Genomic DNA, 21883 nt, shown 5'->3' on the forward strand with positions numbered 1-21883 from the left:
TAAGATAGTTTGATACCTTTAAAATAGCTTGTACATGCTCTACAGTTTCCACAGGTGGGTATCTCAGAGTAGTAACTGTTAGCACTGAAGAGCACTAACATTTTTATATTAAGATAGTTGTAGTTTGTTCCAGGTGGCCCTTGATATTCCTGCCCTTTCTAAAAACAAAGTTAGGTTTCCTACCACAAATCCCAGCCAAACTGGGTACACTTTTTTAGCTGCATCATGCATTTTGGTCAGCACAAAATATTTTTCTTTTTTTTGAGCTCCTTACGTTTAAGTGGGGTGTAACCAATTGTGACTCTGATATATATAAATTGCTTTGCATGCAGTTTTTATTTGTCTGAATAAGTCTGGTTATATATGGTTGGGAGTGTGGCTTAATGGTTAAGGTGTTTGCCTTACAAACACAAGGTGCAGGGTTTGAGTCTCACAAGGGATAATTGGCTAGGCTTAAAAATGGCTTGCAAGGGCAGTTAGCTTAGTACTAATCTATGAACCTATGAACCTATATACCAGACTAAAGTGCTTACTTCGTTTCATGTTTTAAATACATTTTCGTGTTTGGATCAGTGGATTTCAACCTGTGTTACTTTGTGTGAAGGTTGTTTTTTTAACAATACAATTCCAAATGTTGGTTTCTGCAGTCCTTTTAAAATGCTATAATAACATTGTTGGTTCATAGTAAGAGGGTCTCCATTTTAATTTTCAGCTGGTGTACATTCTGTCTGGATTGTCCATGTCCTTCCACATACTCTTGTGAGTTTTCTCTGTATCCACCAGTTTTCTCTCACCCCCCCCCCCCCTTAACATATATGGTAGACAGACTGGGGACTCTAAACTTCTCCTAGGTGTGTCTGAGTGATACAGAAGCAAAGTCTGGCAATCTACCCCATTCCTTAATTACTAGCAAACTCTGGGATACAGATGGCTGCTCACGGAGTTGTTACAGGAGTTGGACGTAGCTCTAGAATGTGAATGATGATGCTGACACATCAGGATAAACAGCAAATGAGAATATACAGCTCTACTTGGAGAAGTATTACAATGATAAATGTTGCTTTCCAGAACAATTTCAAAATACTGTACGTTACCTGTTGCTTCCTCATGGTTATAAAGATCAAAACAAATGTTACAGTTCAGTTATGAAACTCCTTCGTTCAGCTATCTCAGAATAGTGGTTTTGTTTTACCACAGAATACTGCTATATTGTTAGCTATGCATGCTCCACCTTTTGTTTGTTTTTTTTTTTTTTATTACGGACCAGTACAATGTCAAATGTGGGTCACCATACTCATTTTAAAATGCTGTTATCTTGTTTTCTCATAATGATAAAATACAAAACAAAATGTTTAGCTCCATTTCCCTATCCAGTCTGCATTAATATCAACATTAAACACTGCTATTTTAATTGCCTATTTAAAAACTAACATATCAAAAACTACTATAACACTGATCATCCTTCTTTGTCTTAGACACTTCAAAAGAGTACTACATTGTTAGCCATGGTCATAACCATATTTTAATCAGTGCTACAGTCTCAAATGCTGTTCTTTTGCATTTGTATTAATCACTCTCCAACTTTTCTTTTTTTATAATTCATCAGTACATTGATCACAGTAAATATGTCCCCTCTTTTCTTTCTTTCTTAATTTAATACTGCAATGTCAAACAGTACTCACCACAAACTTTTTAAAATGCTGTACCTTGCTTTACCACCATAACAGAATGCAAAGCAAAATGTCACATTCCAACTTGGAAAAGTACTACAACCAAACGCTGCTTCCCAGAATTGTTACTCCCCCTCACAATAAACAGAAAATCAAAAATGTGACAGCTCCATTTGGGAAACCACATCCCCCAAAACACATATCAGAACACCACATGACATAACAAAATAGCGTTATGTTTTCCCATTATAGTGCACCACCTGCTTCCTGTTCCTTTCTGAAACCTCTGAGCCAGGAAATCACACCTCCAGCAAATCTCTCTATATATGTGTCATATCTGTATTCCATTATTCAACAGCACAATGTCAAATGCTGGTTTCTGCAGACCTTTTTAAAATACCGTATGTTATTTTCCCCATCATTACAAAATGCAACTCAAAATGTCAAAATTCCACTTGGGAAAACCATGTTTCTCCACAAGTTGTATATGAATACAATTGTGAGAAACAGTCATAATTTGTCTGCTATGTAAAAGAGAATTAAAAAATAATGCTACATTGTCCACAGTCTTTGATTTTTTTTTTGTTTAATTTGACAATATATTGTCAGCAGTGTGTGTTCTATCTTTCTACAGTCATTTGAAAATATTATATCCTGCTTCTCCATTATGACACAATGCAAAGCAAAATGCTGCAGCTTCAGTTGGAAAACTACTGCAATGATTAATTTTAAAATAACACAGGTTACTCCATCATCGAAAAACAAAAACAGAAAAGCCACAGATCCAGATAAGAAAATACATCTCCCATTTCCCATATATACTGATGTGCAATGCATAAAGCAGTGTTATTGTTGGTATCTACTGCACAACCATAAGGAGAGACATTACAGCCCAGCTTTATATTACCCTACTACCTTAAAGACAGTCTCTACAAGCCGTTTCTTATATAACCACCCTACCCCATCAGGTATATATTGGAACCATGCTCAATCACTATCATACATAATTTACAATATACTCATTTATTATTCTTATTTTCTTTCTTTACTCTCTTCTAATTCAATTTCAATAAACACTTTCCACTGAAAATAGCAATTAATGTACTCCTCAAAACATCCTATAGCAGTACTCCCAGTTTCTGAATTACTAACCCCCTGCAAATCAACACTAAGCATTTGTATACTAGTTTTTTTATAATTCTAAAGCATTGGTGACAAAATAATACCACATAAAACTGTAATTTGTTGCCTTTTATGTTAATCATGTCATAAATGATAAAGGTAACGTGCAAGAGAAATTAAAGAAGAGATGAAGCTGTTCTAGTTCCTAACAATAATACAACACTAGCCATTTAACAATGTTAAAATATAAAAGACACTATAAAAATTACAGTTAATTTGTTTAGAAAAGTAAATGTTTCCTGACATTAACCATATCAATAGGAAAAACAAAATATTTTCATGTGGCAAATCCTTTCAAGTAGTGCTGTAGTCACTACAAAAGAATTGCTGCTACCTCACACAGCAGTCAGTATGGCTGCTTAATAATATCCACACTCCACATAATGCTGACAAACAGATCACCAGTACCTCAACTGCATCTGTACACTTTTAATGCAACAGTGATAACTGGAAGCTGGAAAGGGAAGGCTTTCTGTAGAAATCAAACAAATCTCCCTGGACTGAACTGGGCATAAAACAGTTTTGTTACAACAAGGCTGTGACTGGGACATCACGACTGAATAGATCATATACCATCTCACCTGCCAGACAGAATGAAATAATGTAACTGCAAAATGCTGCATAATGTGCTAGTGAAATATTTCATTATGTAAACACTAAATGCTGCTTACCTTCTGAAGACATAGTACCAGGATTGCACTCTTTGTATCTGTGTGAAAAGTGAACCAAAACTCTCTCCCTTTCCTGAGTTTCACCCATTAAGGCCAGCTCCTTCAGAAATGCTCTGAAATAAAAATCAATATGTAAATGTCAATAGAGAAGCCTACATTTTCCACAGATTAGGTTTATGCTACTACTCTGGTGGTGTCTTCAGAAAGACACAAACTACACATACAACTGTTTTGTCCTTGCAATATATTACGCTATTAGCTTTTCCATAAGACCTGAACCCCACTGTGACTCATTTATACAAATGTGCACAGATTACATCATCGACTAGGACTGTCAGGAGCACAGGAGTATTGCCAGTAGAGCAGTGGGCATGTCATCAGTGTGATGCAAACCAAGGTCAGAACCTTTAAGTAGTGACATCACAATAGATAATGGGTATATAACAATCATACACTTAACTTTTCAGCTAATTTGCATGGAGGTCTTTAAGTGGTAGGTATTTGTATATTCTCTTCCAATATCCCCAGCTTGGCACAATTCTAAAGTTTATGTAGCTTCTATGCACAGATCCAGCTGGTACATGTCAAGACATCACACTTTACACTAACGGGATGCAATCATATCCTGTTTATGTCTGTCTTACCCAATACATGTGAGGCCAACAAAACATGAAAAAACATGAAACACACAAAAACAATATACTATTATATGTCTGATTCAAAGAGATGCATCTCAAGAGGACATCTACAGAGACAATTCAGATGTGGGGGATGGTGGGAGAAAATTAGCATCCACTACAGAAGGTATTCATCTAGATCAGCTAATACACGAGTACATCAAGGATACGTTTGTCTTTAGAGGCCTTCTGCAGTAAGTGAATGCTAAAAAAAAAAAAAAAAAAACTCCCAAGCAACACAAATTAAACTTTCCTGGGAGACTAGAGTTGGAAGAAGGCCAAAAGACAGGGAACTGAAGTACCATGGTGAAAGAGGAGGCCTAGATCCTGCTTTAAGCTTTAGTATGTGCTGAATATTTGAACTCTCAGCCTAGTAATGATGCTATTACCAACTTAAATTAATATTCTTTCTTTAATTATTGTGACTATGCTACTGAATTTGAATCCTTGATTAATAAAAAACTAGTAGCCATGACAAAAATGTCCATGTGGACGACAGAGAAATTACTGAAGTAAGCACTGGAAGAACTTAAACCAGACATAGCCATGGATGAGTAGTCTTTGACAACAACATTTTCCAAAAAGTGGTTAGTCCCCGAGAGTAAACAATGCAGTTATCATGCCACTTGGAAAAGGCTTGCTTATCTTAGAATGCCCAAAGCTATCAGAAACAAGGTAGAAAAAGAAGTATCCTTTCTTGTGCTCAGATCCTTTCTTCAGGTAAAACTTGATCGCTACCTGTACACTTTGAATGAATAAAGAGCTCCCTTTCCAATGAATTGTGATTATTGAAAGAAAACTGGAAGATGAATGCCTGGGTCAAGGTAATATCTGGCAATGCTTCTGGGAGAAGTCCAGGTTACTCTTATGGGTTACACAGTTCTTGTGAAAGATCAAAGATAGTTCTCTTCAAACAAGGGCCTGCTGCTAATACAGGTATTCCTAACAACAGAGGTGTGCTACTAAGAACAAACCAAACAGGACTAACTGTGATCAAAGGCCTTTTGCTTAGAATGTTTCTCCTGTAAACAAAGGCAGGTCATCAAGAGCAGACCAAGCAGGGTGTTTTCAGATAATGACCTGTTGTTCAGACTGATGCTGTTTTGAGTACAGGTGATGGGCACATTGAACAGTCTTAAAAAAGGCAAACTTCAGAGAGACCAAACTAGCCGATTCAAAGACAGGATGGGCAGCCTGTCATTCATGAAGCTCAAGAATCATGGAGGGGGAAATGTTCTTCAAAGGCAGGCAATGATGCAGAACCTATGTAAAAAACTATTTAACATGCCACTGATGGGCCATAGTACTGCCCTCTACAAAGTCATGTTCTGTAAAGCTGCCAGATGCAGACAGCTGAGACAAATCAAGACCACCTGCAAAGTAACAGAGACAACATAGGGACCACCTGCACACTAACCCAGGCTACACAGAGACCACCTGCAAGCTAACTGAGGCAAAATAAATTACTTTTCTGCCCTTGTGGAGAACCTTTTAAGCCTAGCAATGTATGTCTGTTGAGGGAGGGGTTTCCTGGTATCTTCACACACAGACGTGTTCAAGACTCAACAACAGAAGACGAGAAGTGCTGAAGTGGGCAGCAAAGATGGCCATGCAGGACTCAACAACAGAAGAAAAATGCTGAACTGGGCAGCAAAGAAAGCCACTCAGATAGGCTGGAAGGAACCAATATATGTCAATAGAACAGTATAAAAGAGAATTGGGGACAGGAAGGAATAGCCTAATAATGCTAGCGGTTTTGACAATAGTGGGGAATATTACACACTAAAGCATGTTTCTTTGTTGAGGATGTAGTTTCATATGTTGCCATGTTAGTACTAGGCAGGTGGTTTGAACAAAAATATATAGCCTAGTCTTGCCCTGCAGCCTAATATCACCTGTAGACTTACCTCTGTTCTTGATACTGGCTGCAGTACTAATCCCATTGGCAAATTTATGTGAACCCATTTAATCAATAAGGTTCACCTTGAAGATGATTAAGATGTTTCACTGCTTAACACTGAAGGGGAGTTTACTCAACAGGTAGAAAATCATTTGGTCACTGAACATATTCATCCAAGAAGTCCAGTTTATATTGTGATGTAAGTTGAGAATGAATATTAGCATAATTAGCAGTGTTTCTGAGGTAGAGAATGTCTATTAAAACATGATTTTTCATAGCCAAAAAGGCAAGACAGATCACCATGTAATAAATAGTCTATTCCATATGGAAAAAAGTGAAAGTGATTTTAGTTTATCTGGAAAACTAGGTAGTTTAACCTTTTTGATTCACTTTGGAAATGTTGAAATCTTTCAAGCTGGGGTACTTGTTTGCAAGACATGTAACAATTGTCACATTATATTCAATGACTGGCCTAATAAGGAAGAATATCTGTCTATCTATCTATACCTCTCTCCTTCCCTGTGTTGACTGGGTGACTCCCACGAGGCTAGTGTCCTCTTTATGGGGACCAAAACCTCTCTGGATATTTAGGATATCTTTTGTGACAATTAATTGGGGCAATGAAAAAGTATTTTGTTATGATCCTTGGTGACAAAAGAAATGTTGTTGACAATGTTGACAAAGGAGCCTAGCTCTTTATGACTGTATTGACTTGTTTTCGAGACAGTGGTTTTGTACATGTGAATACATCAAATGATAGTTTGATGTCGTTAGTTATTTGACAATGTAGTTTTTAGCGTTTGTGAATGATGGATACATACAGAAGTTGTGTCTGCAATTCAGTGTTTTGTCTGGGTCTGCAGACAGTATTCAGGTAGTGGATCAAAGTGTTAATGTAGATAGTCTTAGTCCATTTTCCGTGGTTGTCCAGCCATGGAGTTAGTATGGAGAGTGGTGTGATGAAATTGCAATTTTTTTTGTTTTGCACAGTTCCGATAACATAGATTCTATTATAAGCAATTTGTTTTCTTGGACTTCGGTGTTGGGATTTGAATTCCTCAATCACTTAAGATATTGTTTGGCAGCAGTACAGAAGGAAGAGTTTTACAAAACAGGGAGAAATGGAAAAGTAAATGCTGTCTGCTTGGAGGGACAGAGTAGGAATCACTGGGAAGAAGTTGTGGGAAGAAGATCAGGAAGACAAGGGGATGGAGAGAAATAAGTGAAGAGAAAGTCAGTAGTATATTAAGATTGAGTTGGGTTTGTAAGAATACAGGGCAGGATAAGAACGGGTCAGATATAGTACAGAGTGGGAGTCAACCATGAGAGACAAAAAAGGAGGATAGGGACGCAAGGAGAAATGCATAGGATTACAGGTAATAGAAGTTAGCACATAGGTCACTCACTGCACCTCTCTCCTTAACAAAACCAATTCCAAAACTGCTTCATTTCAGGGGAAATGAGAAAATCTGTATGGTTTTATACATCAGTCATACTTTTTCAGCTAATATTGTCATTTGTATTGTTTGACATCAGATGAATCACTTACCCCTGTTCAGTAGTGACAGCACCAGAAAGTCCTTGGCTTGAAAAACTCTGCTGGATGTCGAGGTTAATACATGATGAACAATGCCAGATGCTTTAGAAAACTATTTATGCCAAGCATCCTCAAAAGTTTACAGGCTATATCAAAAAGCTGTGAATACAACTAGAATCTCAGTTTAGACACTGATCCTGAAAAGCATGCTGGAGCAACCTTGTGATATAATTGATTGCTTGGTTGCTGTTGTCTCTTTCGGCTTTTCCTGGTTAGGGGTCACCACAGTGGAACTCCGGTCTGCTAATGATTGGCAGTAGATTTTTACGTGCTGAGTTAATGAAATCAACAGAGCATTAAGGAGATCCTAACATTGGAAAGAAGATAACACAAAGTAAATGTGCATGATCCTAGGAAAAGCTACATTATAGGAAGCGTACACAACACTAGGTTATAGTCTGTAAAGTTATGACTATTTGTGCTGTGCTTTTGCAGATGACTGCAAACTGGGCGCCATAGTGGAAAGTACATCGGACACAGATATCCTTCAAAGGGGTCTCACGGAAACTGATAGCTGGTGCCAGAGCCATGGCCTGAAGTTAAATGCCAAAAAATGTATAGTCATACCCTTTGGGAAAAACAAGGTAACCCCAAGCTACCATATAGGTGGCAATCCATTAAGCACAGAAGAGGTTATCAGGGACCTGGGGACCCAGGTTGACAGTGGCCTTTCTTTTGACACTCACATTGCTAAAGTGGTTAGAAAGGCCTTCTACATTGCCCACCTGATCATGAAGGGATTCACATCCAGATCAAGTGAGGTCATTGTTCCCCTGTACTCTTCACTTATCAGACCAATGATCGAGTACAATGCCCCATTCGGGATGTATCTCACCCGACACCTGCAGCAATTGGAGAGACCCCAAAAGTTCCTCACCAAAAGGATAAAGGGACTCCAAAATCTGTCATATGCTGCCAGACTGAAGAAACTCCAGCTCTATTCAGTCGCATACCGCCTGCTCAGAGGTGACCTGTGCCCGACATACAAGGCCATGTCCAACCCGGAATTAATGGACATGCTCCACCTCAAAAATCCAAATCTACCAGAGCCACGAGAGCAAGAGACTTAAACCTTAGCACGGATATAAATAGGACATGCTGGAGGGATAGATTTGTCACCCAGTGACTCCCTATGCTGTGGAATAAAATCCCAGTCCATGTGAGGCAGAGCACCTCGCTGGCTCTGTTCAAGAGAAATGTTGACCTGTGGATGGGAGATCGTAGGTTTACCCCGGGAATCATCTCTGTGTCACTGCTGGACAGAGGCACAACAAACTAATGGGCACAGTATTTTTTAACATAAGGGGTGGCGTAAGCCACAAAACTTTGGGCTAGGCTTATAAATGCCTTAGGGCAGATAGCCTAGTATAAACCTATGAACCTATGAACCTGTACCTTATTTCCATCTTAATGTTAGGGCTGGGTTCCTTATTGCACAGATCTTATCCTCATCCATGACCATTGCTTTCCCTGTTACTCTTCAGTTTGAGCAGCTGGGTAGAAGCTTACCTTCACCAGTGGAAAGAAATGTTCCTGAGTGGCACTAATTGCGTGAAGTAGTTTAGAGTTTTGAATGAATTACTTTAAAAGGGCACTCAAGCAAACAGCAAAATCTTTCTAAATTTAGTACTGAGCTGTAGGCAGGGATTGGTTTAGCAAGAATAAAAGCTTTAAGATAATGAAATTACTCTGTTTAAATCAGACAGTGCCTACCTGAGCAGCAAAGCATGCAACTATACAGCCCAGGATATAGACATCCACCCAAATAATGTAACTGGTTACTGTTCAGTATTAACTTAATGTTCATCAAAACCTCCAAAGCCAACTATGAAGGCAGAATTGTGGCAGACACTAAAAACAACCACAAAGCCTTCAATAGTTATATCAAGGATCTCCATGGCAATACCCAGATTTGCTCTGAGTTACTGCACAATGATACCTCCTATACTGTACCAACAGACATTGCCAACATACTGGCGGACAGATTCAGTGCCATCTTTACCCCTCCCTCCCCCTAAAAGATCAATCTCAATACCGGAAGAATGCCAGGCACCCAACATTACTGCGGCACAGGTTTAAGCTGCATTGACTAAGGCCAATAATACAGCTTCCATGGGACCAGACAATAACCTTGGCTGTGTTCTACATGAATTACAAAGTGAACTGGCACCACATCTGTGTGGTCTTGTTCACTCACAGCCTCACCTCAGGCTTTGTCCCTACCGAATGGTGCACTGCTACAGTCATCCCTCTCCATAAAGAAGGAACGACTACAGACCCTGGAAATTATCGTCCCATTAGCCTGATGAGTCTGATATGTAAGGCTATGGAGCACATCATGATGGACCTAATTAACAAGGATATAGGGAATCTCCAAACTCTAGATCCCATGCAATTTGGTTTTGTGAAAGGTAGATCATGCCTGCTCAACCTGGTTGACTTCTTTGAATCAGTCACCAGAGCAGTGAATGAAGGTAAGGCAGTTCATACAGCCTACCTCTATCTGGCCAAAGCCTTTGATACCATTCCTCACTCAAGAATTATTGATAAACTCAGCAAACTAGGCATCAACCCCTATATCGTTAGGTGGGTTGTAAACTGGCTCACAGATAGAACCCACAGTGTAAAAGTAGCAGACTCCAAGTCAGACTGCCGACCAGTCACTAGTTGAGTCCCACAGGGATCGGTCCTGGGTTCTCTCCTGTTTGGCAGGCCAACACGGAGGGACTCTGGCTGACCAAATTCGAAGATGACTACAAGCTGGGAGCCATTATTAGCTCCCCAAGTGATGCAAACATCCTACAGAAAGGCCTCACTAAGACCAGTGACTGGTGTCGAAACCATGGCCTTAAGCTTAATGCCAAAAATGCGTAGTCATCCCCTTTGGGAAAAACTCAGTTCCCACCAAGTACCGCATCGATGGTAGCCCACTGAACACTGAAGGTGTTAGAAGAGATCTGGGGACCCAGGTCGACGGCAACCTCTCCTTCAACCACCACATTGCCACCATGGTCAGGAAGGCCTTCTATATGGCACATCATATTACCAAGGGTTTTGCATCCAGGAAAAAAGAGGTCAGCATTTCTCTCTACTCTTCCATCATTTTGGCATGTACCTCACTAGACACCTGCAACAGTTGGAGAGGCCACAAAAGTACCTCACAAAGAGGATTCTAGGCCTTAAACACAAGTCCTACATAGACAAACTCAAAAAACTCCAGCTATTCTCTGTCTCTTATTGTCTACTAAGAGGTGATCTCTGCTCGACTTACAAAGCCATGTCTGACCCAGCTCTGTTAGAAATGCTACATCTAAAAAAATCCCAATCTCTCCACACCACACACTACAGAGACCTCAACCTCATTACCACAATCAACAGAACATGGTGGAGGGACAGGTCCATAACCCAGAGACTACCCATGCTCTGGAATAGACTTCCCATACATGTCAAGCAGAGAACCTCACTAGCCCTCTTCAAGTGAAATCTTGATGAGTGGATGAGAACTAGAAAGTTCACCCCGGAGATCACTCCAGTGGCTCTACTTGATAGAGGCACTGGGAACTAATGATGGGTGGCACAATGCCAGGGCACTTTTATGGGCTAGGCTTGTAAAAAACCCAGGGCCATTAGCCTAGTACACACATATGAACCTATTTAAAAAGCCTAGATCAACCCACCACACTTAAAGGGTGATGAATCCCTTAAAGCAGGGAGGTAACTACTTTTTGAACTAGACAGCAAAGCCTCGTATGCATTACATGTGTAATACGTCTCATCGTATCAGTGCGTTGCCTTAAGTCTACATTCCACTACTCACCGCTCATGGCAGAGTAGCACCTCCGAGATCTAGAAGACTTTAAAGGTATTATAACATCCATGGTTGCCTCAGAAATACAAGCACAAGACAAGCAAAGGGTTCAAGCCTGGATGATTACAAAAACTGATCCACTAAATACCATAAAACACCAAACATTCATAACTCATGAAAAAGAGCAAATTAGCTTTAAATGCGCCAAATAAGCATGCATCATTACAATCAGTTTATCGTGGAACCCCTAGACTGTTCTGGATGGAAATTATTCAGCACCTCATACAAAAATACCAACAGTGTTTGTTATAAAGTCACTTTACCCTATTCTTGTAAATCAATTTGGGAAACAGGTCTTCCATATCAACATAGCTTCATAATTTACCATATCCAACTTGCCCTCACTCAAAATAACAACAACAAATAGTACAATTAGAAACTGTCTTTCCTTTTATTTTAAAGATCATCATCATGAAATTGTACGGAAATGTTAGCAAAACTTTCTGTATAGAATTCAGTTAATAAATCTCTCCATCCTACTCTCCTCTGACTAGTTAGCCCTATCAAAGTCCTGCATACAGTCAGATTCTGGATTATACTGATGGATGTGGAATTCTTTCCTTCTTCCCCATGGTTATAGGATAAAGTTTTTACATTGTCTCAATACCTTTCAGCTTTCTTTTGCTTTTTTTTGTATCATTTTCTTTCCTCTGTCTGCTGACCTTTGAACCTCCCCAATGGTACACAGGGCCCATTTGTTGGTGAGGATCATCCAGAGATCCATCAGAAAGAAAGCCTGTATCAGAAGAGGGTGGCCATCAGAAGGGCACTTGTGCTGTCACTGGAATTCTGGCCATTGAGAGGTGTCACTGGACTGGCTGCATCACTGCACATATTTCCAATCTATGTATGTGTAAATGTGCTTGTATCTTTCAGAATGCTTAGTGGTCATAATGATTATAGCTCTCAGCTCAGTTTGAAGAAAACGCTGCGATGGTAACTGTGTTTTCAGTATGCTTCCATTTTGTAGGTCATTAAAGTTGCATAACAACTCAGAAATCATATGTTAAGTGCAGCTCATGGGACGTACTGCTGGACTGCAGCCCTTCCATTAAAAGCAGAGTTCAAATGTTTTATTTTTATTATTTTTATTTATTTTTATTATTCTTGTTATGATATTTTTTACATCTAAAATGTAAAAATACAAAAGTAGTCATCATTCAAATTTCTAAGAATTAAGACTTCATGCATAGTACTGCACATGCATGGAGTTCCATATTGTGATTAAAAAATATTGCATTACTCAATATGGCATTTTTAAAATTTAAAAACAGCTAAACATTGGACCTGTACTAAAAATAAGGCAATTACATCTTATTACAGGTCTTTCTTTAGTTTGTAAACAGTAGAAACACCAAGTCATAGAAGGCTGATTGGGCTGCTATATCAAGCAGCCAAGGTTACTCCCTGTTGGTTTAAGTGACTGAGCTAGACTGAAAAAGTAGACACAGACCTAGAGTTATGACCATGGCAGCAGTCTTTTTTTCATGTGTTTTAGTGTGTGTGTGTGTGTGTGTGTGTGTGTGCGCATGTATGAAGTGGTGGTGCAATGGAGCCAAAGACAAGCTGAAAAATTATTAGACCATTAATTATGTACTTATTCATTCAACTGATTGCATTTATAGGTCTGAGGTGTACATAGTCATGCAAGTGGCTGTAGTTGTAGTCAAATCTGTGGGCATGTGAGAGTTTGTATGTGTTAGGGCATGTGACTGAGTTTTTGCCTGTCAATGTGGGGGTTGCAATAGATCATATAGTTTACGAGAGGAAAAAGCCAAAATGTTTTCATGAGCTATCATTTATATATTTATCCATTCATTTAACTGCAAGCAGAGATCTTAGTGTACACTGTCATATAAGTGGCCATGATTGGTGTCACATCTTTGTGGGTATGTGTGCTTGTGTGTTTACTGGGGTGGGGGTGGGTTGCACCACATGATTCTGAGAGCAGCAAACTGAAGCACGTTAATAGACTTACTCATGGTTTCAGTTCCTCCATTAGATTACAAACACAGATCAGAGATGTACACAGTCAAACAAGTGGTTCTAATTATGGTCACATTTGTGTAAGTAGGGGCTTGCTGTGGGTTGTCCAGTATGGTTCGCACAGCACGCAGAGATACATTCCTGGTTCATTATGTGCACATTTATTCAGCCATTTGCTCACAAGCAGAAATCTAGTGTTTACACAGTCATATAAGTGAGACTAAGAGGCTGTCTGTAGAAGTCTGGGCAGGCTGTATGCCACAGCAACTGATGACTGGCATAGTGGTGTAATGAGTACCTTTGTTATCCCACAGCACTCGATTTTCTGGATGAGTTTTGGGCTGTGACTCCCAGTCTCTGTGTGGGTTTAATCCTGGTGTTCTTGCTTCCTCCCCCAAGACCCACAGCTATATAATGCATGCCTGTGGCCATTTTTGCTTTTATTTTCACAACACCAAAGGGACAAACAGAAAGTAACAATATATATATATATATATATATATATAAAATGTGTGTGTGTGTGTGTGTGTGTGTGTGTGTGTGTGTGCGCGAGTACGTGAGTGAGAGAGAGAGAGAGAGAAAGAGAAAGAGAAAGAGAGAGAGAGAGAGAGAGAGAGAGAGAGAGAGAGAGAGAGAGAGTGTGTGTGTGTGTGTGTGTGTGTGTGTGTGTGTGTGTGTGTGTGTGTGTATACAGGTGGGAGGAAAGAGAGGCAGGCACTAGTCCTATGTTCTTACAAACATTTGCTTTCTTAGTGTACTGGAAACTATTTTGTCAGCTTTAAATGTTAAGCTTTCTACATAACTTTTCTTTTTCATGCAAGTAAAAATAAGACTGAATTTCATTCTTTACTGATGATTGTTATTCGGGCTATCAATGGATCAAATGGCTGGACAAACAGTCTAAGATCACATAGAATACTATGACTTCTTTGGAGCTGAGTGGCCTCTGGACCCCTGGTTTAATTCACTTACTTCCTTCACACTTATCACAGTGCAGTCTTGGCTAGTTAGAGCATGTTGAGGGGATGGTAAAGATATCCTAACTAAATAGATCACTGGCTTATGAATATTAGGCTACCAGAAAAGTCTGGAAGTACTTTCCTTTTATTCTGTGTCCTACAGACACCTGAGGGGGACATCTGTGATTTGGTGTTCATTCAGTTAGTAAGCTAGTAGTGCTAAGGGTGGGTACTGGTAAGGCATAAGTGGCTCTTAGGCTCAGTTGCCTTTTATTCCCCATGTCCTTTGGATGCAGAAGCTCATTTCTAACTCAGATAATACACACCAACTGTGGAAAAATTATTGTCACTTTAAGATGATCCAAAAGCTCTGACTATTTTTAAAATCAGCTTATAAATATGGCTTGGTGACCTAGCATATGCTGCTGAAGAGGTCAGTGTTCCATACTGGCTGTAATACCTGAACACTGTAAGAAAACTTATAGCCTCATGAATGAAATTAAAGGTGATAATCAAATTTTGGGATCAAAATATAATAGTGGCTAAAATGTGGTATAGTATGTACTATCCATACTACTGTCTTATCTTGTCAGTGAGTACTCTGCTTATTTTATTTTAAATTACTTTTGTGTTAACTGGGTTGCCCTTCCAGCTTGTGGTGCACTTTTAAGTGAAGGCTCAGGAAAAACCTTCACAAAGTGACAGTTTTCTCTTTGTCTCAGACATTTTCTCTAAGTGTTCTGTCAGTATGTAACACAGACATTTGTGCAGTGGCCACAACTTTAATTTCATTAAATTACACTGGTAACTTTCAATATATATGATTTGTATGCTGTTGATATAATCTGGTCAATTTCACCAACCATCATAACAAAAATCTAGGAGCTTTTATCAATAGGTTTCAACAATTTGCTTAATACAAATTAGATATGAAGAGGCTATGTACAGCCACAGATGTATTCTTTTTTTTCAAGCACCTTTATTGAATTATCATTTGTGACCCAGGCAAACTATATTAACATAAAAACATTATACTTCACATATTTTGCTATATATCATATAACCTAAGCAATATCACATACATTATTTAATTCCTGCCTTTTTGTTAAACAAGAAACATCTTTATTAAACCATCACTTATTACATAGGCAGTCATACATTTATATAAATGAAAACAAACCACACCGACACAATCCTAGTGGTAAACATTTTACATCACAAACCATACTGACACTCCCAGCTGCAAACATTATAGATCACTTATAATATACCCAGTCTTTTTCAGTCAAACATTACATAGCTCATTCAAGTCCTGCCACTTTTTAAATCTCATTCTTCCCTTATATGTATTGTTCCCACAATTCCCCTTTTTCCTATGTAAATTTACTCCTACCCTTTTCTAAAGATCTCAGTTCCAGTTGCTTCATCTCTGTTACTATACTCACTACTTCTAGTATACTTGGTTTAGATTTCGATTTCCATTTTCTAGTAATTGCTTTTTTGGTAGCCACCATTATTAGACACAGCAAGGCCTTATCATGTGTAGGTAATTCCGATTCTGTATCACAAGTTAGAAAACTCATCTTCCTTGTCAGTTCAATCTCCCAACCCAGTATCTTCAACAGTGCATCCCACAGGGAATCCTTAAATCTGCCAATTCACCACACTCCCAGAATATATGTCCCAGTTACCTCTTTCTTCCCAGTCACACCTCCAGCATTTGCTGTATATATAGCTATAGTTATATTTAAAGAGGAGTGTTAAAGAGGAGTGTGAGTCCCAGTAGGAGTTTCTGCACAAAGGTTTGCTATCTGCAGTCTACAATATGAATTAAAGTGATCACATCCTTTATATAAGGTACAAATAAGGACTGAAATGATTTATTTTGTAAGAGTCAGAGACCAGAATCACCCTGCACAGATGTACGAATTGATCTTGTACAGGGTAGGACATAAATAAGATGTACAAGGGATAGAAAAGCACCTACATGCATGCACCTAGGTTGCACGGATTTTTAAGGGCCCTTTTAAAGTACAGTAGATCAAGAGAGCTTCCTCTATCAGTATGGAGAGAAGATCAGAGAGCTGGAGCCACAGATGAACATGCAGCATTTCCATCTGCTGGTGTACACTCAAGATCTAGGTGAGATAACAGTATCCTTCAGGAAGTCATCCACCCCTGGTAATTATCATACTGACAACACGCCCCTAAGAGTCTACCCAGTAGTCAGGAATTCGGGGGCACACATTGACAATAGTGTGTCCACAGTAGTGAGGAAATCATTGCACGTTGTGCAACTTATAAACAAAGGTATGGCATCTAGGTCCAAGGAAGTCATTGTTCCACTGTATTCAACATTGATCAGACATATCATTGAGTACAACTGGAACATCCACAGAGATTCCTCACTAAAAGAATACAGGGTATAAATAACATGTCCTATGCTTATCACCAAAATGCCCTATCTGCATCTATCCCTATCTGTTCTAAACACATAAACCGTGCCTTGATATAAATAGGACCTGCTGGAGAGACAGTTATGTCTCCAGAGATTACCCATTGCCTGGAATAGGCTCAACACCCATATGATGAGGATGTCCTTTCTAACCCAATCCAAGTATAATTTGGACAACTGGATGAGGAACAGAAAATTCATCCATGGTTTGGCACCTATGTCTCAGCCTGTAAATGTTTCATCTCCCAAGCCACTGCTTGCACTTATCAAGGATTTGAGAACTAATCAGAGATTTGGGATACATGGCTAGGCTTAAAAAGGCACTTGTGGTCAATAGCCTATGAACCTAACTATATGACCCTGAGATGACTTTAAGGAATAGAGTCACTGTATAATACGGAGCATATTTTCTCAGGTCGGACAGGTCTCCAGGTGCTGGATTTGAAAAGTGAGTGTGTAGAGCAACTCATCACAGTATCCCCTAACTAGTAGTGAGTTTGCTCTGATAGGTGTTATGTAAACAAAGAGCTGGTCCCTTGCTAGTATCTTAGATATTTAAACTACTCAGTCAGAACCCCCCCCCCAACAATCTTATTGGACAATCTCATACTAGGCCAGTTCCTCATACCCCCAAATCAAAACTTCAGTGCACAAACCACAGTTTGTCTATTCTGACTCCAAAACCATGAAAATCTCACTTACCTCACCATTAAATAGTACAACTTCACACCACATTTTGATCCCCATTCAAAGCACATCTTGCCAAACAAGCCCTAAATGCTTCTCCTCAGGCCATATTCCATTTCCAGAATTCCCACCACCCATTTTAGTCTTTTTACACTATATACAATTTCTCAGTTGAAAACTTTATCTCCTGTGTTTCATAACAACTTAACTGCTGGGATTCTTCTCTTTCTAGAATGACATTTGAAATACTGTATATAACCTATAGAGCCTGTGCTTCTGTGTGCTAGATGTATTACTTTTAATAAGTTAATGCTTTGGATGCAACTTTTTCTTCATCCATGCATATAGAGATCATTAACTCACCTGTTATAAAGTAATATTTATGTATTAACATACCCTACTTACTCACTCATTTGTTTACTTCCAGACTTCCAGACAGAGTGAGAAAATGGTCCTTTATTATCAGAGTTGTAGCCCAGTAAATAAATATATCCAAGTAAATAGGGATGTTCACATTGGGCAACTGCTATATAAAGCAACAGATGGAATGTGATAATTTTGTTAACCATTTGAAGTATTAGGACTATGAATGGCTAGTTGCCTAATGTAGAGTCCCCTAATGTGGTGACCAAATGGCCTAAAATAAAAACTTGCGCTTACTTAGTCGAAGACTGCCATTTCTCAGAAAACTCCCATTTCTCTGAGGTATAGTGATGTCAGAGTTGGTATATGTAAGTCTGGGGGGGTTGTCCCCCACACTGGGGTGTGCAGAGGGCTTGACCCCTACAGAAACCAAGTTTAAAGGATAAGAGCAATATTCACTCTTCTGCATTTTAAGTCTTTGGTTTGTCAGCATGAGTCCTGTTTGCAGTGACTCCCATCTACAACTAGTGCAAATAGCTGACATGAAGCAAGACTAGATGTGGACTCCAGTGATGCTTAAGAACCACTGAATAGTCTGGGTTATAAGTTGTTCAAACCCAAGATAGTCAATGATACAGCAGGAACCAAGGATTCCTTAACATGTAGCCTACGAGCAGAACATCAGAACAATGTCCATAACAAAAAAGTACTGATAATGTTTCAGTTAAAGCAATAGCAGAAAATTCAGAAAGTCTGAAAAGTAGATTGGGACAAAAATTAAGAAAATTATGTTTCTGCCAATGTGAAACTGACACTAATAAGTTCATAGATGTATACTAGGCTAATGACCACTAGGGCCTTTATAAGCCTAGCCATGCAACCTAAAGTTATCCCATAAGTTATATGTTTTAGATGTTTATACAGGGCGTGATTTACTGACTGTCTCTGTCCAAAGACATAAGCACCAGACCAGGGGTGAATTTTTCATTTCCCATCCAGTGGTCCAAGTTTTCCTTAAACAGGGTTAGGGAAGGACTTTGTTTCACATGGATGGGGAATCTGTTCAGGAGAAAGAGAATTCGCAGAGATACAAGTCTCCTCAACATGTCCTTTTTACTTTGCAAGCAAAATTTAGGACTTTAGATATAGAAGTTCTGATGCTTTTTGTTTTTTGGATGCACAAAAGGTTCATGATGTTTAACATAGGCATCCTCTGCAGGCTTATGTAACTCCTAGAACAAGATTCATACAAAGACCAGAGCATTAAAGGAATATTTGAATTCAGAATATTGAATTGGTTGAAATGCGCAATGCATATATATTACACTCACACACGTGTGTGTGTGTGTGTGTGTGTGTGTGTGTGTGTGTGTGTGTGTGTGTGTGTGTGTGGCGTGCAATTAGTTCATCTAAGTAGGAATGAGGGTGAGTTGGTGGGTGAATGGTTGTGTGTATCTGTCTAAGTGCACACACATACTACTAAGCTTTCTGAGAGGATTTCAGTTGTGCAGTATTAGGGCGTACTTAGTGGTACAAAAGTTTCAAGATGCAGCATGTCATAAAGGCTAAGATGCAATGCTATTAGTAGCAGCCACCCTTGAAATGATCAAAATCAAGACGGAAAGTAAGCCTCACTTCAAGAAATCTGTGTTGTCATGTCTACAAGGAAATGCAGCAGATATGCCCACAAAGAGGAGGAGGAAAGTCTCAGTAAAATAAAGCAGTCCTACAAACATGAGGTTGCAATAAGTTCCTAATGCAGAAAAATCACCTGATTATCTCCCCTCATTTGGATAATTTTAGTGAAACACTTGACTCAATGATATCTTCTAAATCAAAAGTAAAACCAATAGTGCATGCACTATGTGAGACATACACAAAGTGCTACATGTAAAAAATGGCAGTATGGCATAACAACTATCAAAAACAGTAAAAAAAAAACAAGCTCACTTTTAAGTTAAACTCTAACAAGCAAGTTTTAGAAACATCAGTATTAAAATTTATTTAAAAAAAATACATAAAGAGTGCACAATTAAATATGCAGGAAAAATCTGAAAAAAATAAGTGCCCCGTTATTAAAAAAAAAAACTTGTAAAAGATATGTAAACAGGGGACAGTTCAAAAGCAGAATGCTGTAGTTTGCTATTCAAGGATGATGTCTGGTTCTTGCCATTTGGATATGCAGATCTAAGCAATTTAATCATAATGGCCACAGTTATTACAGCACAAAGTATTGTGTGAGGTCACCATGCAACAACACAGAAAAATAATTTTATGAGAGGTGTGACGTCCACACTCTGGGCTTGTACTCAAGGAGCCTGAATCCTCACCACTGGCACTGGAGAGGGATGTTCACTCGCAGCAAAGACAGATACACCCAATATTTCCAGATACAGCTCTCTGCATCAAACATAATTCTCTTAAGAGCACACAGGGAACACATTCATTCCAGGGTCTGGATTTCTCTCGCTCTGTCTCCCTCCAGGTCCCCATAAGACTCCACACTGGCACAGCTATAGAGTTCAGTCCTCAGCTGAGTGGTCATGTCCTCCAGCACCTCTCTGTGAAAACAGTGCTTTGTGTCCCTGCTCCAATCAGCTGATAAACACACTCTGAGATTTGATTTGCACATACACACCTGCAACAGGCTGTCACAGATTTACTAGCTATGCCCCTTATGCCCAGGCTGTCACAGATTTACTAGCTATGCCCCTTATGCCCAGACTATAAGGTGGCTACTGCTACCAGACCACTCCAAAGCCAGCTACTCTAAGGTTCTTACAAGGGTACCCAATTACACTGGGTGAAATTAATATTAATACAAATGGTAGTGTTTTGACCAGTGCAGTAAGGCTGTCAGGAGTGGCCACAGTGTGTCACTGAATAAATATAAGTACTCGCAAAGGTCACAATATTCTCTAAAGGACCAGCCACAATGAAAAGTTTAAATATATGTAATAATAAATAATAAAAGAACATGAAACTACTAAATATCTATGTACAATAAACACCAGAGTTTCAGTTGCAGGAAATATTAAAAATAACACTGAAAAATAGATTCACACAGATACTGAAAAAAATAGTACTAACTTGTTATGTCTTTTGGCTTTTCCTAGTTAGGGGTCACCACAGCGGAACTCCGGTCCGCTAATGATTGGTAGTTGATTTTTACATGCCGAGTTACCAGCCCTGACACACAACCTTCAACGAAGGTACGCCCATTCATGCATGTCTCCACGCAGAAGACGCTCTAGCTGAGAATCGAACCGGACAGCGTCTGACTGTGAGGCGACAACGTTACCGCATCTCACTATATTTTCATGACTGGTCTAAAGAATTCCTATTCACTGATTCACTTACTAGAGTAAGGCAAGATGAAGTAACTGAGGGGTCATTCCTTGTCAGGTTCTAAAAAAAACAGAGTGCTCTGAGACTTCTCTCTCTTCTGCTATTAAAACATTATATTTGTCCTAGATTACAGTATGACATCACATCTGGTCATCTGACATCCCACACTACCCCCATCACTAGAAACTGCCAGGATGTAGCACATTTGTGTTAGAATACATATCTTGAGCTTTGCTAAAGTTTATAACAGCATCTGGAAGCTGTAAAACAATTTCAACACTTCTGCTCTTCCTACAGAGTCTAAAAAAACATGCTTCTTACAGACATTGCGTCTCTGGCTTCATTCAAAACTGTAAGGCCCAGTAATTTAATTTCAGAGCATTTTTCAAAGCTAGCAGCAGCTGGACTGTGATTAACCTCATCTCTTCAAGTATCCTCTGTTACAATATATTCATTTTAACAGTTATAATGCATACATTTAAATCAGTTACTACATGCATGCATATTTCTTTTTTGTCCA

At 39.1% G+C, this 21883-nt stretch overlaps 1 protein-coding gene across 1 annotated transcript in view; it reads right to left on the reverse strand.

The window, feature by feature from the left end:
- PSD (pleckstrin and Sec7 domain containing) overlaps nucleotides 1-21883 on the reverse strand; it is a 1472276-nt gene that overhangs the window by 991739 nt on the left and 458654 nt on the right. Inside the window, exon 7 of the mRNA XM_044056531.1 lies at nucleotides 3524-3636. Within this exon, the coding sequence (XP_043912466.1) occupies nucleotides 3524-3636 (113 nt within the window). The remainder of the gene's footprint in view (nucleotides 1-3523; nucleotides 3637-21883) is intronic.

This window comes from Protopterus annectens, chromosome 14.part0 (genome assembly GCF_019279795.1).
Source record: "Protopterus annectens isolate FY-2018-M chromosome 14.part0, PAN1.0, whole genome shotgun sequence".
Classification (NCBI taxonomy): Eukaryota; Metazoa; Chordata; order Ceratodontiformes; family Protopteridae; genus Protopterus; species Protopterus annectens.